This window comes from Polyergus mexicanus, unplaced genomic scaffold (assembly GCF_030449975.1).
Source record: "Polyergus mexicanus isolate NDT 795.1 unplaced genomic scaffold, iyPolMexi1.0 SCAF_21, whole genome shotgun sequence".
Taxonomy (NCBI): domain Eukaryota; kingdom Metazoa; phylum Arthropoda; class Insecta; order Hymenoptera; family Formicidae; genus Polyergus; species Polyergus mexicanus.
In genome coordinates, this window is record NW_027223341.1 from 626,168 (window position 1) to 646,050 (window position 19,883).

Consider the following 19,883-nt stretch of genomic DNA (forward strand, 5'->3'; position numbering starts at 1 on the left):
TTTTCATTTCGTATGATTAGAATTCCAATATGTGACTTTTTGAAAATTATTGTACTATAATTATCAAATAGAGTACATTTTTAATTTAATGTAATTTGTATTAATTTAATTGTCAATTTTAACGCAATTTCTTGTTTCTAAGGTAGGAAAATTTTGTGAGAAAATATTTTAATTATGTAAAATTAATTTTTCAGAAAAATTTAGTCCGTTTATATATACGAACAGGTGAAGAAACGCGCAAAACATGCTGCGAGAAGTGAGAGTCTCTTTAGAACAGTATATATTTTTTGTAATTATATCTACTTTCTGTATCAGTTTCTCCTACAACAGTTGATCGAGAGATCGAGTTCTACTTTCTAACTCCGATACATAGCGGTTACACAGCTTCCTGGTGCGACTCACGGCCAACGTGATCCGATCGCAGAATTATCGAGAATCGATAAACGAATCAGCTGCGAAAACCGTCGTGTTCAAAGTTTTGCCACAGCTTTTGCAAATATATTGTGACACATGGAAGAAGTTTGCTTAAGAAAAGCTATGTAGATTCTTTCGACACAGCATGATTGACGTTGATACAAGCAGAAATCAACGCATTCATTATAATAAAAATGACTTTAAATTGAATGTAATAAAAGAGAACATAGAAAAATAAAAATTATATATCTTTAAATTATAATTAAAAGAGTAGTACTATCTTCCTTTTCTAATAATAATCAAAAGATATATACATTTACATATTAGAATATTTAAACAAAAATAAAGTAAAAAAGATAAAGAATCTCTCTCTACCTATATAAATAAAGGATCTAAGAAAGTAAAAAATCAAAAAGTAAAGAATTTATAAAGAATCTCTACATCTTTATAATATTGTATAAATTTATAAGTCTATAAAATCAAAAATGCTCGAATAATATTATATATATATATATTTAACATTTATATATAAAATATTAATATAAAATTATTTTTACGCGTGCGTCTCTTTCCATAATATTTAGATTTTTCAACATATATAATATATATATATATATATATATATATATATATATATATATATATACATATATATTACAAAGCATAACATATTTAATATACCTTTTATTATGTTGTAAAAATCTCAATGATTTAAAGTCAACAATAATTTACGAATATTCAAAATAATACCCTGATGAAACTTTCAGTTCTCGTCCTCGTTACGCTTTTCACGCTTTCCTATATTTCTTTTTTATCTATATACTACAATTTCAGAAATTTCTCCGCGTAACCGCGCGCATTTATTTCGCTTTCGTCTCTGACCGATCGGGATTTTGGTCCATCCTTTAGGGATCCGACGCCCAATTCCTCGTTCATTTTTCGCGCGGAATAGTCGGAAATAAGGGCGAGGACAAGAGCGAGAGAAACGGAAAGGCGGCCCAACTAACCGGTGCTCTTTATGCATGCACCTGCACACATCGATGAAAGTTAACGCATAATGCGGACTTTGCCGTTCGCCGCTAAAAGGATAATGCCGTTGTATGTATAGCCGAGCATGATCATCGTTTGCCCAACGAATTCGAAATATCTTTGTAAATTTTTTCACGCCCTGCTGCGCTTTTACTGTGCCCCGATACAGTAGCGTGTATGTATGAATCTCGATGATTATGGCACGTATCGAATTGTATTTACGTGAAATTTGTCCACGCGCACACAATTGAACACCGAGATCTGCCACGATATCTTGATAAAAAATCAAAATTTATAAATCGATAAAACAAAGAACACACGTGCAATATCTGCCAATAAATTAAATGTATTTTTCATCATTATCGAAATACAGAACATATCAGAAATTATGATTCTAATAAAATGGAGATGATTTCTCATGCAAATGCAAATCGATAAAAGAAAGCCTTTATAAAAAATTTTGTTCTATAGTTTGTTCGATTTGCATTTGCATCAGAACCTTTATTTTGTTTGTATTGACTTCCGATATATCCTGTGTATAATCGGATTCTCTCTACAATACAAATTCTTATATTGTATATATATTTTGTAAATAACTTAAGGTAATATATTAAAATCATATTTAATTAAGAATTGGAGAATTATTATTAATATATAAAAACAAAATTTGTTTTTATTATCCTAGAATTATTATTATCCTAGAATGCAGATCTTATTGTTTTGCAATGAAAATCTATTATGATGCATAAAATAAAGATATAATTTTATCGCATAAAAAAGACAATAAAAATATATAAAACTTGACTTTTTTTTTCTCTCGGAATGAGCCATTTCGATTCAAAATTACTGACATGTATTTCGCCAATTTGCGATATTATAACGTTTTAAATAAAGTTTCATTATTTGAGGACAATTAATGCTATCATTATGCCATAGAAATGCATATTACAAATTTGTTTTAAAGTTATCATGATATCATTAGAAACATCATCTCTCGCGGGACATCGACATTTGTATTAAAAGCTATAACCTGCTCGTGAATTTTATTCTCTTGATTAACAGGGAGAAGCATGAAAGCGTTTCCTCGTTATAATCACGAACTCGTCGCGCGTTGTCATATAGATGAGAGATTGGTTGAATAAAATTTTCCGCGACAAAACGATCGTGCGCCAAAATTGATATTAAAAATACTTTCAACTTTATTTTATCTTATCTTTTTACAGCGTGAATAAAAAAAATATAAATAAAATATTATTTAGAATAATTAAAAACTGCTCTTTATCAATATCACGCTCATTTAATCTTAATATTGCTTTTTTTTAAACGGACGGGTAAGCGCATATTAAAAAAAGATACTAGATATTTTCTTTTTATATATCTCTCCTTCATTCTCACAGAATGACAATGACATTTCTGTTTTTTTTATTGAGAAAAATTATAGTCAAGAAAATATTCTTTCTCTTCGCAATCGAATTCCTATTTTGCCATCTCAGAAACCCGATCAATCGATTAGGAAACTAGAAAACTCGGTCGCCGTTAGCTTTATATGTTCTTATAGCGAAACATGATGCATGCGCACGCATTTTTGTATCAGCCATAGAGAGTACGATATCCATTTCCGTTTTTCATTTCCACATTATTTGAATTACAACGATCCAAACTGATATAAAAGTTCTCATGAATATTACGTAAGTTATTTACAACTGTAATTTGTTTTGTATATGTAATATATCTATCAAATTATCTTTTATCTAAATTTTTCATTTTTCTTTGAGATCGATTTTCTCCTAATAAAAGAAGTTTATAAATTATTCCAATTCTTGATTGGAGAACTCTGTAGTTATGTACATAAATTACAAAAACATTTTTAATGTTAAAAATGAAAAATTTGCGAATAACGTTTTCATTTCGCATTTTTGCTAAGAAAAAATCAATTGTAAATTAATCCAAAATTTATAAGTGACAGATGACTATTTTTATACATAATCTAATGCATTTACAAAGAAAATTATTTTTTCTTTTATAAATAATGCAATACAATTGCACAGTTTGCTACAATATGAATAAATGACAACAAAATAAAAGATAAAAAGAGATCTATCGTTACAAGTAAATATTGCTCCGCAATTGAATCGACAAATAAAAAAATTAATGAGTAGAATGACATGTATAGGAACGTATCTCAACGGAGGTTTTATTTTTGGGTTTTACGTAGACTATCTTTAGCCACAAATTTCTAATTCTCCTGTATGGAGAAAATTTCATTTTCCTCAATACTTTACGGTTAAAACGCGACTCTCCCTATTTTTCCCACGAGCATCCACTACATCGTAAACACATGAATCGATTGATCCTCCGCGGCAAAAACAGAAGGTAGAGCCATCGGTTACTCTCCGTTGGGGTCGCTACCCAGTACGCTCTGCCACCTAAGTCAAATCATTCGCGCGTATATGTCGACACCCGCGTACGACATATGCACGCACATCTACGCACATACATATACACACATACATTTTTAGCATCTACGTGTCGAGGCGTTATCCACCTTCCATATGACGTAACATAGCGCGGAGCATGCTGGCGGGCCCTCCTCGGTGGCCCTCTCGCACAGTCGCGGAAAAATCAATAACGAGCGTGGTGTGGTGCGGCGTGGCGTGGCGGCGTCACTCTTTCAGGTGGCCGCTTGCCTTGTGCCTGTGCGTGGAAGGAAGCCAACAGCTTGGCAGACGAACGTACACAGATAAGCAAGCAACCGTCCGATCGAGCGCACACCAACGAAAACGAGTCACCTGCGAGGCACATACAGTCCGTGGCAGGCGCGCGATCGAATTCCCGCCTTCCACCAGAAGACGTATATATGTATACATGTATGTATGCATGTATAATATGTGTGTGTGTGTGTGTTGCTGCGCAACGGTGGCATTGCGCACGGTGTTATCACTTATTGAAGCGGCATTAGAATTGTATACCTCTCTTCCTCCTCTTTCGATCAAAATTTTAAGGCTTTTACATTACATTCTTTTTTCTTAAATAAAACTTTACAATTTTTGTTTAATTAATTAATAATTCCAATTAATTTTGATTATTGTTTTATGTTATTAATTATACAAATATTCAATAGAATGTATAATTTAATATTACGTATATATCATATAATATTGTATAATAAAAATAATTTTTGTACAATTAATAAATTTATTTATTAACGAATGATCAAAGAATTTGAATTTCAATCTTAATTCTTATAGATTTTTCGAGATATATTAATATTTTTTTTATTTATGTTTCATAATCAATATTATTATAAAATGTTTAAATTTAATTTTGCGCTGTTAATCTAAAGAATTGATCGTTAATATTTTCGATGCAGTGAAAGAAATCTTATTTTATTGGAATGGAAAAAGAACATTAATTTTTCTCGATATCAAAGAATATAAATTATGAAGCATTAAATAAATATTTTTAGCAAATAAAACTCATAAAAATTTAACGTAGCACAAAGCTACGTTTTTTTTCAGAAATCTTTCTTGCTGTTTTCGAATTCGTTTTATATTTTTTCTCAACAGGTTTTATAACATTTTTAGTCAGTTATCATCAAGTACGTACTATAACAACATAATGTAGAAACTTCATTACAGTAGTTTGAAGATTAATGTAAAACAAAGTTTTCACAACTTGCACTATAACTAGTATAATAACATATTTCTCTACAATTCAGATCCAGAAGGCATTTAATGTTCGACATCGTAAATGAAAAATATGATTTGTTTTCATTCTACAAACAGTCGTATCGTACAACTGTTTCAACTCCGAACAGTTGCGTCATACGAGCTGCTACAAAGTCACGAGCAATCGCAAAAAATTGCGCAAGATTATATATAGTTACGATCGATCGCCGAGAACAAAAGATGAATGCGAGTATAATGAATAGTACAATTACATATAATTGCTAACTTCACGCTTCTCTGTTTCGTAATTGATTTTGCAAAGCTGCTCGATACAAAACTATGCATTAATTTCATTTAATTTCTGAATATCTATCGCTCGCCGAAGGATACGTATTTGACATTTCTGTGTGAGATCACCATGAAATACGCACATAGGCATTTTTTCCCCACTGATTTTCTTAATACAGTAATATATGTATAATTTATAAAATATCGCGGAGTTTGATTAAAATTGTATTACATGTTATCGAAAAATGAATTTGATTTTCTATATACGAGCGTTCATTTAAAAAAAAAAAAAAAAGCTACGACTATCCGTCGTATATGCAATTATGTTTCCATAAACCCTTCCTCCTCACTATCCTTAGACCATTTCAAGCACGCATGTTGCATCGTGCTCGCATCATTAATGAGTGACATTCTACACGCGGCGGAGGTACGCGCGTGTCAGCTGCCTGCGCGAGCACCTAAATACGCGCTTGCGCGCGCTATGACGCGCGAGAGTCAGAACGAGTAAGGGAGACAGACACAATATTATACAGACACAGGCGCAGGGGATAGAGAACGGACCAATATGGCGATAACACAAAAGTGTGAGGGAGAGAGGGCAAAAGAAAGAAAGAGGGTGAGAATTGTGCAGCCTCTTGATGGAAGGAAAGAAGGAGAAAAATAAGTGACATCTGATATTCAAGGGTGGGCTTCGATAAGGCAAAAGTGAGGAAGGGGGTGAGAAAGAGATATCGATAGTCTTGCGAAAGAAATGCACGAAATGCGAGATGGCTCGAAGTTACAACCGGGTAAGGAAAAGAGAGACGGAACGAGCGCGTCAGAAGAAGGGATGGATTCCATCCCTTTGCACACGAGTACGGTCGCCGTCTCGCGTCTTTAAAGAGCAACTCTTGGGAAGACTTACCTCATCTTCGCCGGTGGCCACCGTGTTAACGGAGTCCATGCTCTGCGATAGCGGCGCATCCATGATGCAGGCGAGTTTGCCGGACGGTCCGGGGTTGCCGGGGGCTGCGGTACGAGCGGGTGGCGGCGATGAGTCCACCGTGTCCCGTCTCGGTCGTTTTAAAGCGGGCGGCGTTATGGTTGTACCGGCGAAGACGACGGGCGCCTCCAGGACGTATCAGTAGAAAATAACCTTCCCTTTGTGAAAAAATACGGGGGGGGGCCGCGGCCGCCTCCTCCTCCTCCTCTTTCTCCTCTTTCTCCTCCACGCCTTCTCTCCTTCCCTGACCCGGTCTTTCTTCTCTCTCTCCCTCTCTCTCCCCTGGCCGGCTTCCCCCTTTCTTCTTTCTCTTTTTTCTCCCCTTCCGTCTGTCCCTTCCTTGATTCTTCTTCCTCTTCTTTTTCGCGTCTTTTCGCGGCGTCCACCTCACTCACTTCTTCTTCCGCTTCCTGCTGCGGTTCTCCGATAGCGCCACCTCCGGCTACCCTACAACGACGTCGCCGTCGTTGCACCTGTCACACGTTGCCGCTGCAAGGAGTGAGAGAGAGAGAGAGAGAGAAAGAGAGAGGGAGAGGGAGAGAGAGAGAGAGAGAGAAAGCAGACGAACCGTACGTGTGTACGAAGCGTGGTGCACGAACGTGTGCGGTCTGTTGCGCGTTTATGCGCCTGCGAGCGGCATGTGTATACGTGTACGCCTGGCCTGCAGGTGTTGTTCCCACGCGTCTATTTTAGAGCAATCGATACACCAGCAGCGTGTCCGCCACGGAGGAGGAGCAGGGCAGCACCCGGTGAACACGATCGGCCACGTCGGCGATGTTCCTCCTGTAAACCGGATGTTTCATCTATTCGGTGAGCAACAGCAACCCATGCATCGGATGTAGCGAGCGTGCGTCTGATGACGTTCCGTCTGACAGTTGCTAAGGCTGCTGCGTAAACGCGTTGGCGCGCTTGCACGCTACGAAGAGGACGAGGACGACGGCGACGATGACGACGACGACAAGGTTGTGCGAGCCGTACGACTTGACACGCACCGGATGCTTGACACGCAGCAACGCTCTGGAATACCAGCGACGCTCGTAGGTCGCAGAGGCAATCAGGTAAGGTTCGCGGACGACGGGTTCGTAATTGACGTATTTGTACTCCTCTCTCCCTCTCTCTTTCGTTACGGGCTTCTGTCTCTCTATCACTTTATCGATGCGTTCCGTGTGATACGACCGCGAATCGTGGCGAATTTCATGCGCGAGCGCGGATGTGTGCGGCGGCGGCGGCAATGACGATTTCTTCAACGAGAGCGCGAGAGCTCCAGACGCGTAAAAGGGACGTAATTCGGGGGGCGGTGTCGAAAATGAAAAACGCGCAACGTATATGTAGTCGAAACGAGAATGAACACACCACCGGCCAAGTATCGAGGCAAGTAAAGAGAGTGATGGTAATAATAATAAGAATTTTGTTACGTGAGCGCTGCGACACGACTGGTACGCAGGTTGCCGACAGACTGACGGAACATGAACGAGCGTGATGGCGGTGAGACGGGCGCGCGGGAGCGCGGGGTCGCCGCGCCGCGAGGGTGGAGTGGGGTGGTCCGCGGGCCACTGGGTCGGGGTAGGTGAGTGGGTGGATGATAGAAAGAAGAGCGAAGGGGGGCTTTGGATCGAGCGCCTGCGATGGGGGAACGAGGGGAAGAGAACAGGTCGCTCGCGATTCCGATGAGGGGTCGGAGAGGCGAGAAGCGTGCGTCTGGAGGGGGACCGCATCGACGGTTCCCTCTCCCGTCGCGACTCGCCGCCGGAAAAGGCGACGGGAAAACGGAGCTGCACTCGGCGAAGGGATGACCCCTTCGCCGTTGCGAAGGGGAGACATGCGAGGGATACGGGTGCGTCGAGGTTTCCGCACGTGCTTTTGCATCACCTTCGATAGAGGGAATTACTATACAAAGAATTTCGAGCGCGTCTCGAGGAAAGCGAGAATACTCTTCGTCTATCTCGAACGAGATCGTGACAACAGCAGACGATAAAAAAAATTAAAATTTTGATTACAATTTAATAAGTATAATAATTTAATATTTATTTTACTTTTAAAATTAATTACTGCGCGTCGATATATATTTTCTGAATGAAAAATAAAGAAAAACTCGCGAATACATTTGTCAAGCATTTTAATTGCTAACGATAAGTAAATCTTCTATTCTCTTATTAAAGTATCCTTTTTACATAAAAAAATAGGAAGAAACTTTCAATTCATCGATTTATTTATTTACTTTCTTTTCATCTTCTTATAAAATAATATATCTAATAATATAAAATACATTATCACTGAGAGAAAGCACAGTGTTATTTACAAATTATATAAATCGACAACTTGAAATTTACTTGAGTTACTTGTAATTAGAAATAAATAACAACTCTGAACATTACGGGCATTTTATTCTATATTTGAAAGGGGAAGTAGATTTCGTCAAAGTATATTATAGATAAAAGTATATTATAAATGACGAATGCTTTCGTTTGTGCTTGCGCATTGTTAGAACAACAGCAATTATTGAAGTTACTTTATTAAAATGAGTTATTACAAAGAGGTCAAGAGAGAAGGAATGCCCTGGAGGGAAATCGCTTCGCCAAGCTTGTTACAGAAGATAACTGAAGGCGAAATAGGATGCAGAAAAGATAGTCGCGTCTGCTGTATAGACAGAAACAAAGATTGACGCAAGATATACATCGAAATATAAAATATGCGAAAGTTTTACCTATAACACGTAAAAGTATTATAATAAAATTTGTATGCGTTCTCTCTGTGTGTTAAAATGCTTACTAATTGCGTAAGTTAAAAATTGAACTATCTGTCATCTATCTGTCAAATTACATACATAATGTATTTCATATTAATTGAAATAATAACTATGATAAAAATAGATATATGCATAATGATATAATAAATATTTGATATATTTTCTTATATAACCTTTCACTGTAAAAATTTGAACCTTTTTAAAAAATCTCTGCGATCTTCTATTTTACAAATCTCGGATGTAAGAAATACGATATTACACATAATGGTCTATGTAAAGATGAAATTTGTTTATATCGCGAAAGATTCTGACTCGCTCGCACGCGAAAGAACAATAACTCGCGTCGATGCTTCGAGGAGCAAATCGCGAAGTGCAACGATGCATCGAAAGTAACGGCGTACTTTCTTCCGAAGCGCATCGCGTTATGCACTCGTAGCATGCATTCTCTCTTTTCCTCTTTCTCTCTGGAAAGAGAAAGAGAGAGAGAGAAAAAGAGAACAGATGGCATGGGAGGAAGAGCGGTGCAGAGCGCGTGCAACTCCGTTCTACACGAGGAACTCTGTAACTACACGCTTTCCCCCGTAACTAACAGGTGGAAGTCGTTCGGAACGCGTAGCTTTCCTCGAGATTAACAGATGAAAAATGCCCATGGCCGTGTCGCAGATGATTCAGAAACAAGCCCGGCAAAAAGAGACGGGAGTAACGTAAAAAGGGGGCAGATGAACGATACGTGAGTTGCTTTTGTTCCAACTAGTTTCAAAATTATGGGATGACGCCAGAATCCCGTTGCACGAGAGTGAACAATGTGTCTACCGTAAAAGAAGAGAAGAAGAAATACCGCTACATTGGTCACAATATATATATATATATATATATATATATATTCTTTTAAGCGTAGTAAAAATATGTACAACATTTTTTAAAACAACAAGAAAAATCGCACTAAACTCAAAATAAATGTTTAACATGTTTTTTAATTAATGAAGAACAATAATCGTTTTGAATTATAATATTTGACCAATTATGATATTTCAATTTCACATTAAGATAGATTTTGAGTATATTGAAATAGCATTGGAACATCCCTTTTTATGTAATGTAAATATTTTCCTGAAATATATGGAATCAATAATAAGATAATTTTTTATTCGTTTGTAATGAAATTTATGTTAAGAAATAATCGATTAAAAAATTGTCACAAATATGTTAAAAGATTCAATGATTCTTTTTTAGCCAAATCAAGCGACGCGGTAGCGTTTTATAAAATAATTAATTAATAATTTTAATTTTTCTACAAATTTTTTATAATTAAATTTTACTTTTTAATTTTCCTGAAAAAAAAAACCTATTTTTTAGTTTTCTTAAAAATTTTAAGGAATTAAATGACTATCTTAAGTTAAGATGGTCCTAATAAATAATTCTAACAACCTTACTTTTGCTGGCTAAACCAGCGAGAATTCGGAATTATTGAAATTTTGGGGAGTGTGTCTTTGTCGCGCGCCCTACTCACGCTCTAATAAAATACCCCGGTAACATTTTTGATTACGTGCCATTGCACGTAGAAATGCGCAAACACATGTACTGCCCAATATGTGTATTTTTGCGCTTTTTGACCACGATATTGATCAACTATGTTGCTTGCGTTGGGCCAGTTGGGCTTACCTTTCGTTGATCTTGGCTATATTTATTATGGCTACATCTAGCCAGAAATGTAACTTCGATCTCTATCAAAGGCCAATGAAAGAGAGAAATTCCTTCCGTTGCCGACTAATTATTATATCCGGTGCATGAACGTAATTTTACGCTCGTTGACGGTCGTTAGGACCGTTTGTTGTACGTTGTTTTAATATAACTTTACTTTAACTGATACAATTGATTTTTAATTAATGATGTCAAATCATTAATTAAAAATTGTGATTAATTAAAATTTTTGTAATATATAATATTACTCTTATAATATAATTTATAATAAAATAGAATTAAGTAAACATTTACTTTTATATATTTTTCACTATACTTTTACTTTATACTATTATTATTCATTTATCTCTTTAAACATTATACATGATTCGATTGATCGATTATTTAAATTTATATCAGTCAAAACAAAGTTTCTTGATAGGCTACACTACATATAGATGGATGGACTACAAAATATTAAAATAAAATCAACGTACGTTATAAGAGAATAAATTATTATATACATAATAATAAAATTAGTGATTCTTTATTAAATAAATAATTGATAGATAATTGATCACACAGAATGATAAAGAATGAATTGACAATGAATTGTTTTTCTATATTTTTTTATTTACGTTTTAGTTTGCTTCTGTAATATGCTTTAATGTAAAAAAATGTCAAAAGTTACGCGTGTCATCTAATTTATTCTAGTCCATCCATTTTAAGATAACGGATCCGTCTATAATCTACAAGCTACGATCTACATCTACAATCTCTAGAAATCCGTTATCCTAAAATTAAATGAAAATTTGTCACTCACCGGCACTGATGCGCAACAGCGGAGTTGTTGGTCTTGAGGCTACTGTCGTCTGCAATATACAAAATCCAAATTACAGCAACATTTAAAATAATTAATATTTCAAGAAATTATTATTGTACGCACCGAATTTTATATCCGATGCAATAATAAGCAGATATATAAATATGAAATTATTTTATAAGGTCTAAAAAAAAACTATCTTTTTTTCAGTAGAAACTTTTATAAAAGAGTTTTTCTCTTTGTGCGAATCTCTCTCGTTTGAAGTATTCAAATAAATGAACCGAATTAATACGGATATACGGAATTTATGATAATACTCACCCTTAGGTTGCTCCGCTGGTGCAGGATGCCTTTCCTAGGCCTCCTCCTCCTCTCAAGATATCAAGGTCGCTACGTTGATCTGTAACATACAAATAGAAGATCCAAATTATAGCAGCGCTCAAAATAATTGATATTTCAAAAAATTTGTTAGGCATTGAATTTTATATTCGATGCATATAATAATATGAAGATTAATAAAATAACTTTATAAATTTTGAAAAGAAAAAGCTACTAATAACTTTAATAATTTCATATAAAAACTATAATTTAAAAGTGGAAATTTTTACAATTATATCTTTTATATAAAAATCTTTTTCTTTCTAATTCTTTCTCGTTTAAATCATATGAATAAAACCAAATTATTTGCGATTTATTGTTGAAATTAAATTGTACGTACAATTAATAATTAATATAAAATAACAAATTACTTACCACCAGGGTTGTTCCACCGGTGCCCGATGCCTCTCCTAGGCCTCCTCCTCCTCCTCTCAGATTGATTCACACGCGCGATACTTTAAACGGCACTCCCGCACTTTAATTAAAAGATTACTTTCACACTTGTACGCGCGATACTTTGAACGACACTCCCGCACTTTCGAATTTCGGCACGATCGAATCCCGCTTCACGTGAGAATCATACTTCGAGTCGACAAGTCGGGAATTCACCGATTACTTCGAGCAAAGGTTAAGCGGAAGCGGAAGAAGACGAAATCGATCGATGGAATAATCGCGAATGGGGTTCGCTCGACTCTTGACCCGCGCCTGCTCCCATCGAGGGCCGACTAGAACATCGTTAGGAACGATTTCATACGAACCACCAAGTCTCTATCATACAGACTGAGCCGGGTTTATCGTAAGGCTGGTAGACGGGTCGAGAATGAAGATACCCACCTTCTACGTGCTAACAATCTAGCATTTCGAAAGCGGGAGATCAACTTCTCTAGCGAGCGAAAATCGAACCTAATTAGATCAGCCGACTCCTCAGATGCCAAACATTTTAGTATTTCTACAATGTGCTGTTAGACGGTACAAGAGAAGGGACCCATTAACGATGATTCCAAAACAATCGACCGAACTCTAACCGATTCGGGCCGAACCGTTCGTCGGAGCAGAACGTGCCCTCAACAGCCGATTCTCGAACCGAAGTTCAAGATTAACCGCGCGGACATGCATCTATACTATGCACGAACATACGTTGCTACGCGGCCGGCATTCACCTCAGCCGCGATACTGAGGCGTTTTAACGTTGCGCCTACATTAATATATTAAATTTATTAATACATAAATATTTATATAATATATAATATTAATATAGAATTAATATTAACAGATATTGATATAAAATTAATTATATTAATAGGTATTAATATATTAACGATTGCAACGCTGAGAGACATCCCATTTAGTCGGCAACAAAGTATGATCCTCGGTGACAATCGTGAAAACGAGATAAAAGTTCAACGCGAAGACGCGACGACGCGAAAACGCGATACCGCGACAACGCGACGCATCGTTGCTCGTACGGCACGATGACGGCAACGACGACGCACTAATGTGCGTTCAACGCACGAATGCGCGTGCCACATATGAGCCATTGTGCGACTCGTGGCAATGCTGTGTCGACACGCGACGCGAAAGACGCGAAAGCCGTCCGCGACACGATGACGGTTCCGACGACGCGACAAGCCATCCGCGGCACGATGACAGCACCAACGATACGGCGGGCCGTCCGCGGCACGATGACAGCAACGACGACGCTGGGTACTTGGTTTCCCCTTCACAGTAAACCTTGAGGACGCTTAGGACCTTAAGGCATACCGTCCAGGTACTGAAGCCACTCCACCACGTCAAGGTGTACCCATGGAGGGTTATTTTATACAATATATAATTTTCTAATATAATATATAACTTAGGAGAGAGGAAAAATATATTTTATAATTGAGAGATTAATCTAAAGTATGGGACAAAATATTATTAAATTTGAAATATTTTTAAAGAGATAATTATTGCTTATAAAGGAAGAAAAAGATCGCGACAAAACGATAAATTACAATTTTGGTTCCTGTCGCTTCGACTCTTGGTTAAATGTATATCACGCGAAATACGCGCTTCGAAATTTATCGTTGCGATATAATTATGTATTATTTAAGATATATAAGATAAAATAATTAATTTTATTTATCGTATTAAATTATTTTCCGATACTTGTTGCGATTTCGTTTAGAAAAGGAATTTAATAATGTTTCGCGCTTTAGTACCTTACTGTTCGAGTGTCGCCGTGCGACTGATAGACCATAATACGTTAATAATATCGTGCTAATGTTTACGCCGCCAAGGCCGAAAACTATGTTATTGATAATTTGTAGCCGAATATTTTGCGTACTATGACGTATATCGCGGAATATTAAATCGTACAAGTATTTTAAATTATTTACTTATATAATAAACGATTAATAATATTACGGAGCTTATCGTTAATTACTCGGACGGATGCAATTCGACTATTTTATCGCGCGTTCTCGATCCGAATCATATTTAAATCGACGAAAAATCAAACGATAAAGTATCGGACAAAATATTAAATTTAAAATATTTTTAAAGAAATAATTATTCCTTATAAAGGAAGAGAAAGATCACTATAAAACAATAAATTACAATTTTGATTCCTGTCACTTCGACTCTTGGTTAAAAGTATATCACGCGAAATACGCGCTTCGAAATTTATCGTTGCGATAATTATGTATTATTTAAGATATATAAGATAAAATAATTAATTTTATTTATCGTATTAAATTATTTTCCGATACTTGTTGCGATTTCGTTTAGAAAAGGAATTTGATAATGTTTCGCGCTTTAGTACCTTACTGTTCGAGTGTTGCCGTGCGACTGATAGACCATAATACGTTAATAATATCGTGCTAATGTTTACGCCGCCAAGGCCGAAAACTATGTTATTGATAATTCGCAGCCGAATATTTTGCGTACTATGACGTATATCGCGGAATATTAAATTGTACAAGTATTTTAAATTATTTACTTATATATATAATAAACGATTAATAATATTACGGAGCTTATCGCTAATTACTCGGACGGATGCAATTCGACTATTTTGTCGCGCGTTCTCGATCCGAATCATATTTAAATCGACGAAAAGTCAAACGATAAAGTATCGGACAAAATATTAAATTTAAAATATTTTTAAAGAAATAATTATTCCTTATAAAGGAAGAGAAAGATCACTATAAAACAATAAATTACAATTTTGATTCCTGTCACTTCGACTCTTGGTTAAAAGTATATCACGCGAAATACGCGCTTCGAAATTTATCGTTGCGATAATTATGTATTATTTAAGATATATAAGATAAAATAATTAATTTTATTTATCGTATTAAATTATTTTCCGATACTTGTTGCGATTTCGTTTAGAAAAGGAATTTGATAATGTTTCGCGCTTTAGTACCTTACTGTTCGAGTGTTGCCGTGCGACTGATAGACCATAATACGTTAATAATATCGTGCTAATGTTTACGCCGCCAAGGCCGAAAACTATGTTATTGATAATTCGCAGCCGAATATTTTGCGTACTATGACGTATATCGCGGAATATTAAATTGTACAAGTATTTTAAATTATTTACTTATATATATAATAAACGATTAATAATATTACGGAGCTTATCGCTAATTACTCGGACGGATGCAATTCGACTATTTTGTCGCGCGTTCTCGATCCGAATCATATTTAAATCGACGAAAAGTCAAACGATAAAGTATCGGACAAAATATTAAATTTAAAATATTTTTAAAGAAATAATTATTCCTTATAAAGGAAGAGAAAGATCACTATAAAACAATAAATTACAATTTTGATTCCTGTCACTTCGACTCTTGGTTAAAAGTATATCACGCGAAATACGCGCTTCGAAATTTATCGTTGCGATAATTATGTATTATTTAAGATATATAAGATAAAAGATAATTAATTTTATTTATCGTATTAAATTATTTTCCGATACTTGTTGCGATTTCGTTTAGAAAAGGAATTTGATAATGTTTCGCGCTTTAGTACCTTACTGTTCGAGTGTTGCCGTGCGACTGATAGACCATAATACGTTAATAATATCGTGCTAATGTTTACGCCGCCAAGGCCGAAAACTATGTTATTGTTATTTGTAACCGAATATTTTGCGTACTATGACGTATATCGCGGAATATTAAATCGTACAAGTATTTTAGATTATTTACTTAATAAACGATTAATAATATTACGGAGCTTATCGTTATATTTTATTCTTGCCCTTTTTTTACTCAAAACATACCGATCTGAGAAGACCATGGAACAAAATAACAAGTTTACCTACTAATAATATCGTTTCTCTAGCGTAATTATGTAATAAAATTTGTATTTTCCAGTTGTGCGCAAATCGATTTAATTTCTATAAAACATCTCGAAGCAATTGTAAAGAAAAATTTGCGAATCGCAAATTATTATTGTCAAATATGTAAAGCGGTATGGTCGCGTGCATATTCGAGTTGTACACCGTTAAACTATAAGTAAACTGTATTATTGATGGTTTATTGCTCGGATCGATCGACGAACGATGGTACCACAGGGCACCAAGTAATGCATCAACATATATTGTACATGCGCCGACCGATCGACGAAAATATATGGAATTATTTATTCGCCACGCGCAATTATTTCTGTATCCTTGGATCGAACTATCGCATCGCGTTTATTCTTTCATGAGAAACTAGATCCAATACCATACTAAAGTCCAAGAAAGTTTCCATATTCTTTATGCAAGTCTTTTCAGGTCACTTTTGCATTCTGATAAAAAAAATATGCATACAAATTATATGAAATAAAAAAAAAGAAAATATTATTCAAATATTTTTTGCTTGTTTAAATGTTTTAAGTATTATTGTTAATGTATAATTTTAAATTTTTTATTAGAATTATATTTCAAATAAATTTTATTTTTGACAATACCTTATCGATTTCTCAATCGTTTTAGCTATAACGAATGATGGAAATATATAATAATATTTATTTATTTATTTTAGAAACACATTAAATGCAATAAATTTTAAAGATTATTAAAAATTTCAATGAAGATTTCGTAAATTCAAAGATGTACATTAAGATGTACAAGAAATCTATACTAGCCAGATGCATTTTCATTACATATAAGCAATATTGTGAGTATATAAATATATATTTTGCGCAACGTTTTTATCCGCTATTTATTACATAATATGATAGAAAATATTTTAGAAGAATTAAAGCAATTGGCCACTTTCATAATACAGCGATAAAAACACTTAATCCTTACTAAGACCCTACATATTGTATGCTGGTAAACACTTTTGTCAGTGAATAATTATAATTTGTATAAGAAGTTAAATAAAAATAATATATTTAGTTATTATAAAATTGTGTATTAAAAAATTACATCTATTAATTTTATCATCAAAACATAATTGCATTATCTACGAATTTCGATTAGAATAAATTGAGAAAAAAATAACAAGTTTTTTCTGATAAATTTACATTTACAACTTTTATAAATATTGTATAATATAATAGATTGATATATCATACTATATATATATATATATATATATATATATATATAAACTAAAAATAATACTTTCAATTTTTTATAGTTGTTCTTTTATTTTACTGCTACTTGAAAAATCAAAATTAATTTACGTTATTTGTCCCGTTCTATTTCCGTTTGATCCTACTGCTTATATTAAATTTTTATAAAGAAACACGAATGAGACGCGGAGATGGCGTATTATTTTAAATGCAACATGAATAATACTTAAAATAAAAATGCTATATCTAATATATCGATCTGTATGTGGAAATTATATCGCGGCATCAAGGATTAATGCAATGCCCCGCGAGACTTCCGATTAAACGTTTCCAGAACGTATTTCGATAGCCTCATAGGAGTTGCTTGCATACTCGTCCACGAGAGTTACTTGGATGCAAACTGACTGCTTGAGTTAGTCCGACTCCAACATCCAGTCTGAATATTTCATAAGGAGAGACCGGTCGATTTCCGTGCTTGCGGCAAGCGCGGCCACGTTGCCGGGAAAATCGTTAGTCGGTGTATATAAATAACAGTAGCATACATGATATTTGATGCAAGTATTAGTTCAGTGCGAAGAAAGAATATTGTTTATTTTTTTCAAAAATACTATACTTTTCTAAATTTTGCATTTGTATAAAAATTGCACACGCAACTTTTAATAGCAAGACTATTAATTTTATTATGAGAGAGAGAGAGAGAGAGAAAGAGAGAAGAAAAAAATTATATATATGGTACTTTCTTAAAATATCTTAACATTCCTATTTTAATTTTAATGACGAATTATGTGAATAAGTAAAATTTTAGAGACATAATTTCAAGAAGTTATTATTCGTTGCGACTTTGTAACGTATTGTTAAATAACTTAATTATTAAATCAAAAAGCAAAATTCCAAAGATTTATTTAAATTTGAATAGAAAATAGAGTTTTTTTATTTATTTGTACTTTTAGCAATGTTATAATTATTCATATTGAAAAACTATTTTTGTCTTGATATTTTGATAAAGAAGAAGATTAGTTAATGAGTATGTTATGAAATTTAAGCTCAAGATCCTTGTATACGACATCCTGTATATGATATTATCTAAACTCTGATTACATCACATTGAATTATAGAAGACGCCATTATGTATCAGTGACAATACGATGAATCAGTGATCTTGCGATGATTCGACAGCAATTGCAAGTCGCAAATAATTTATTGCGAGCAATCATTTGGATACAATTGCTACAAATTGTCGGCTTTCCTTGCTATTCCACTTATTCGTTCGGGAAAGATAGTAACACTTTCTTTCTCTTTCTCTCTCTCACTCTTGGCAATGATAATTATATCTACAAGAATTAGCGAGATACATAAATTAATTCGTTAATAATCCCAATCAACTTATTTCTCTCAAAATGTAACAGAAATGTCTCATGTAACAGAATGAGCCATATATCCATTAATTATTATTGAAATGTTAAATATTATATTTAACCAGAAATAAATTATTGGTACAAGCATTAAATTATTATATATATTAAATATATGTATCTCATATATATATATATATTACAAATAATAATCCACGGAAAATATCTAAATTTGTAATAAAAAAGCAAGAAATATTATTGTTCAAATCATTAAACAAATCTATATAATTTAATAAAAATAATATGCATATCGCGCTTCTGAATTGATTTTGATAAAAGTATATATAATCAATATAATAATTAATATTTTTTACCCAAGTTTTTTCAATCCCGCAAAATTTTTCAAAGACAGGATTGGCAAATATTAATCTGAGAATCTCAAAAAATAAAGATAATTGCAATTTGACTAAGATTCTTTGTATCATATTATACATATACATCATAATTTTATGACTTTTCAATAATATCTCACAGATATGTAAAGTGCAGTAAAATCATCAGAAAATGATAGACAAGTATAAAATTAATTATAAAACAATGAAATGTATGTATTACATACTTGATGATGATGATGCATCAATTGTATGTTTGCTGCATTTTGGTGAGAAAATAAAGTGAGATATCACGAAGACGATTCCAAAAACGGTTAGTCAATCGATATCGAGACTGGCCAGAAACAGCAATTATATATAATGTTGAATTCGTTACGATATACCAATATTCAACACTCTTGACGAGAGATACTCGCGACAATTCGTTGCACACGAAAGTTTCACATTTAGACAATAACAAATTGATACAAAAAATAGATTTTTATACGGAACGATTCGAATATACGAATTCTGTGGTTTGCCGTGACGCGAGATTGACCTAGATCGACCGCGATTCAAAATCTAAATGCGATACTGCG

General features: G+C 34.3%; 1 protein-coding gene across 6 annotated transcripts in view; it reads right to left on the reverse strand.

The window, feature by feature from the left end:
- LOC138941931 (protein couch potato) overlaps window positions 1-13,210 on the reverse strand; it is a 77,612-nt gene extending 64,402 nt beyond the window's left edge. Inside the window, exons 1-3 of one of the 6 annotated variants that reach the window (XM_070311887.1) lie at window positions 12,384-13,210; window positions 11,952-12,030; window positions 11,631-11,679 (exon numbers count right to left, since the gene is read on the reverse strand). Coding sequence is in view for 4 of the 6 variants with exons in the window: in XM_070311889.1 (XP_070167990.1) it covers window positions 6,304-6,366 (63 nt within the window). In the remaining 2 variants the exon portion in view is untranslated. Of the gene's footprint in view, window positions 1-3,954; window positions 4,175-6,303; window positions 8,424-11,630; window positions 11,680-11,951; window positions 12,031-12,383 lie in introns of those variants that run through there. The other 5 variants (XM_070311889.1, XM_070311885.1, XM_070311884.1 and 2 more) reach the window with 5 other exon arrangements.
- Between the last annotated feature and the right edge of the window lie 6,673 nt (window positions 13,211-19,883).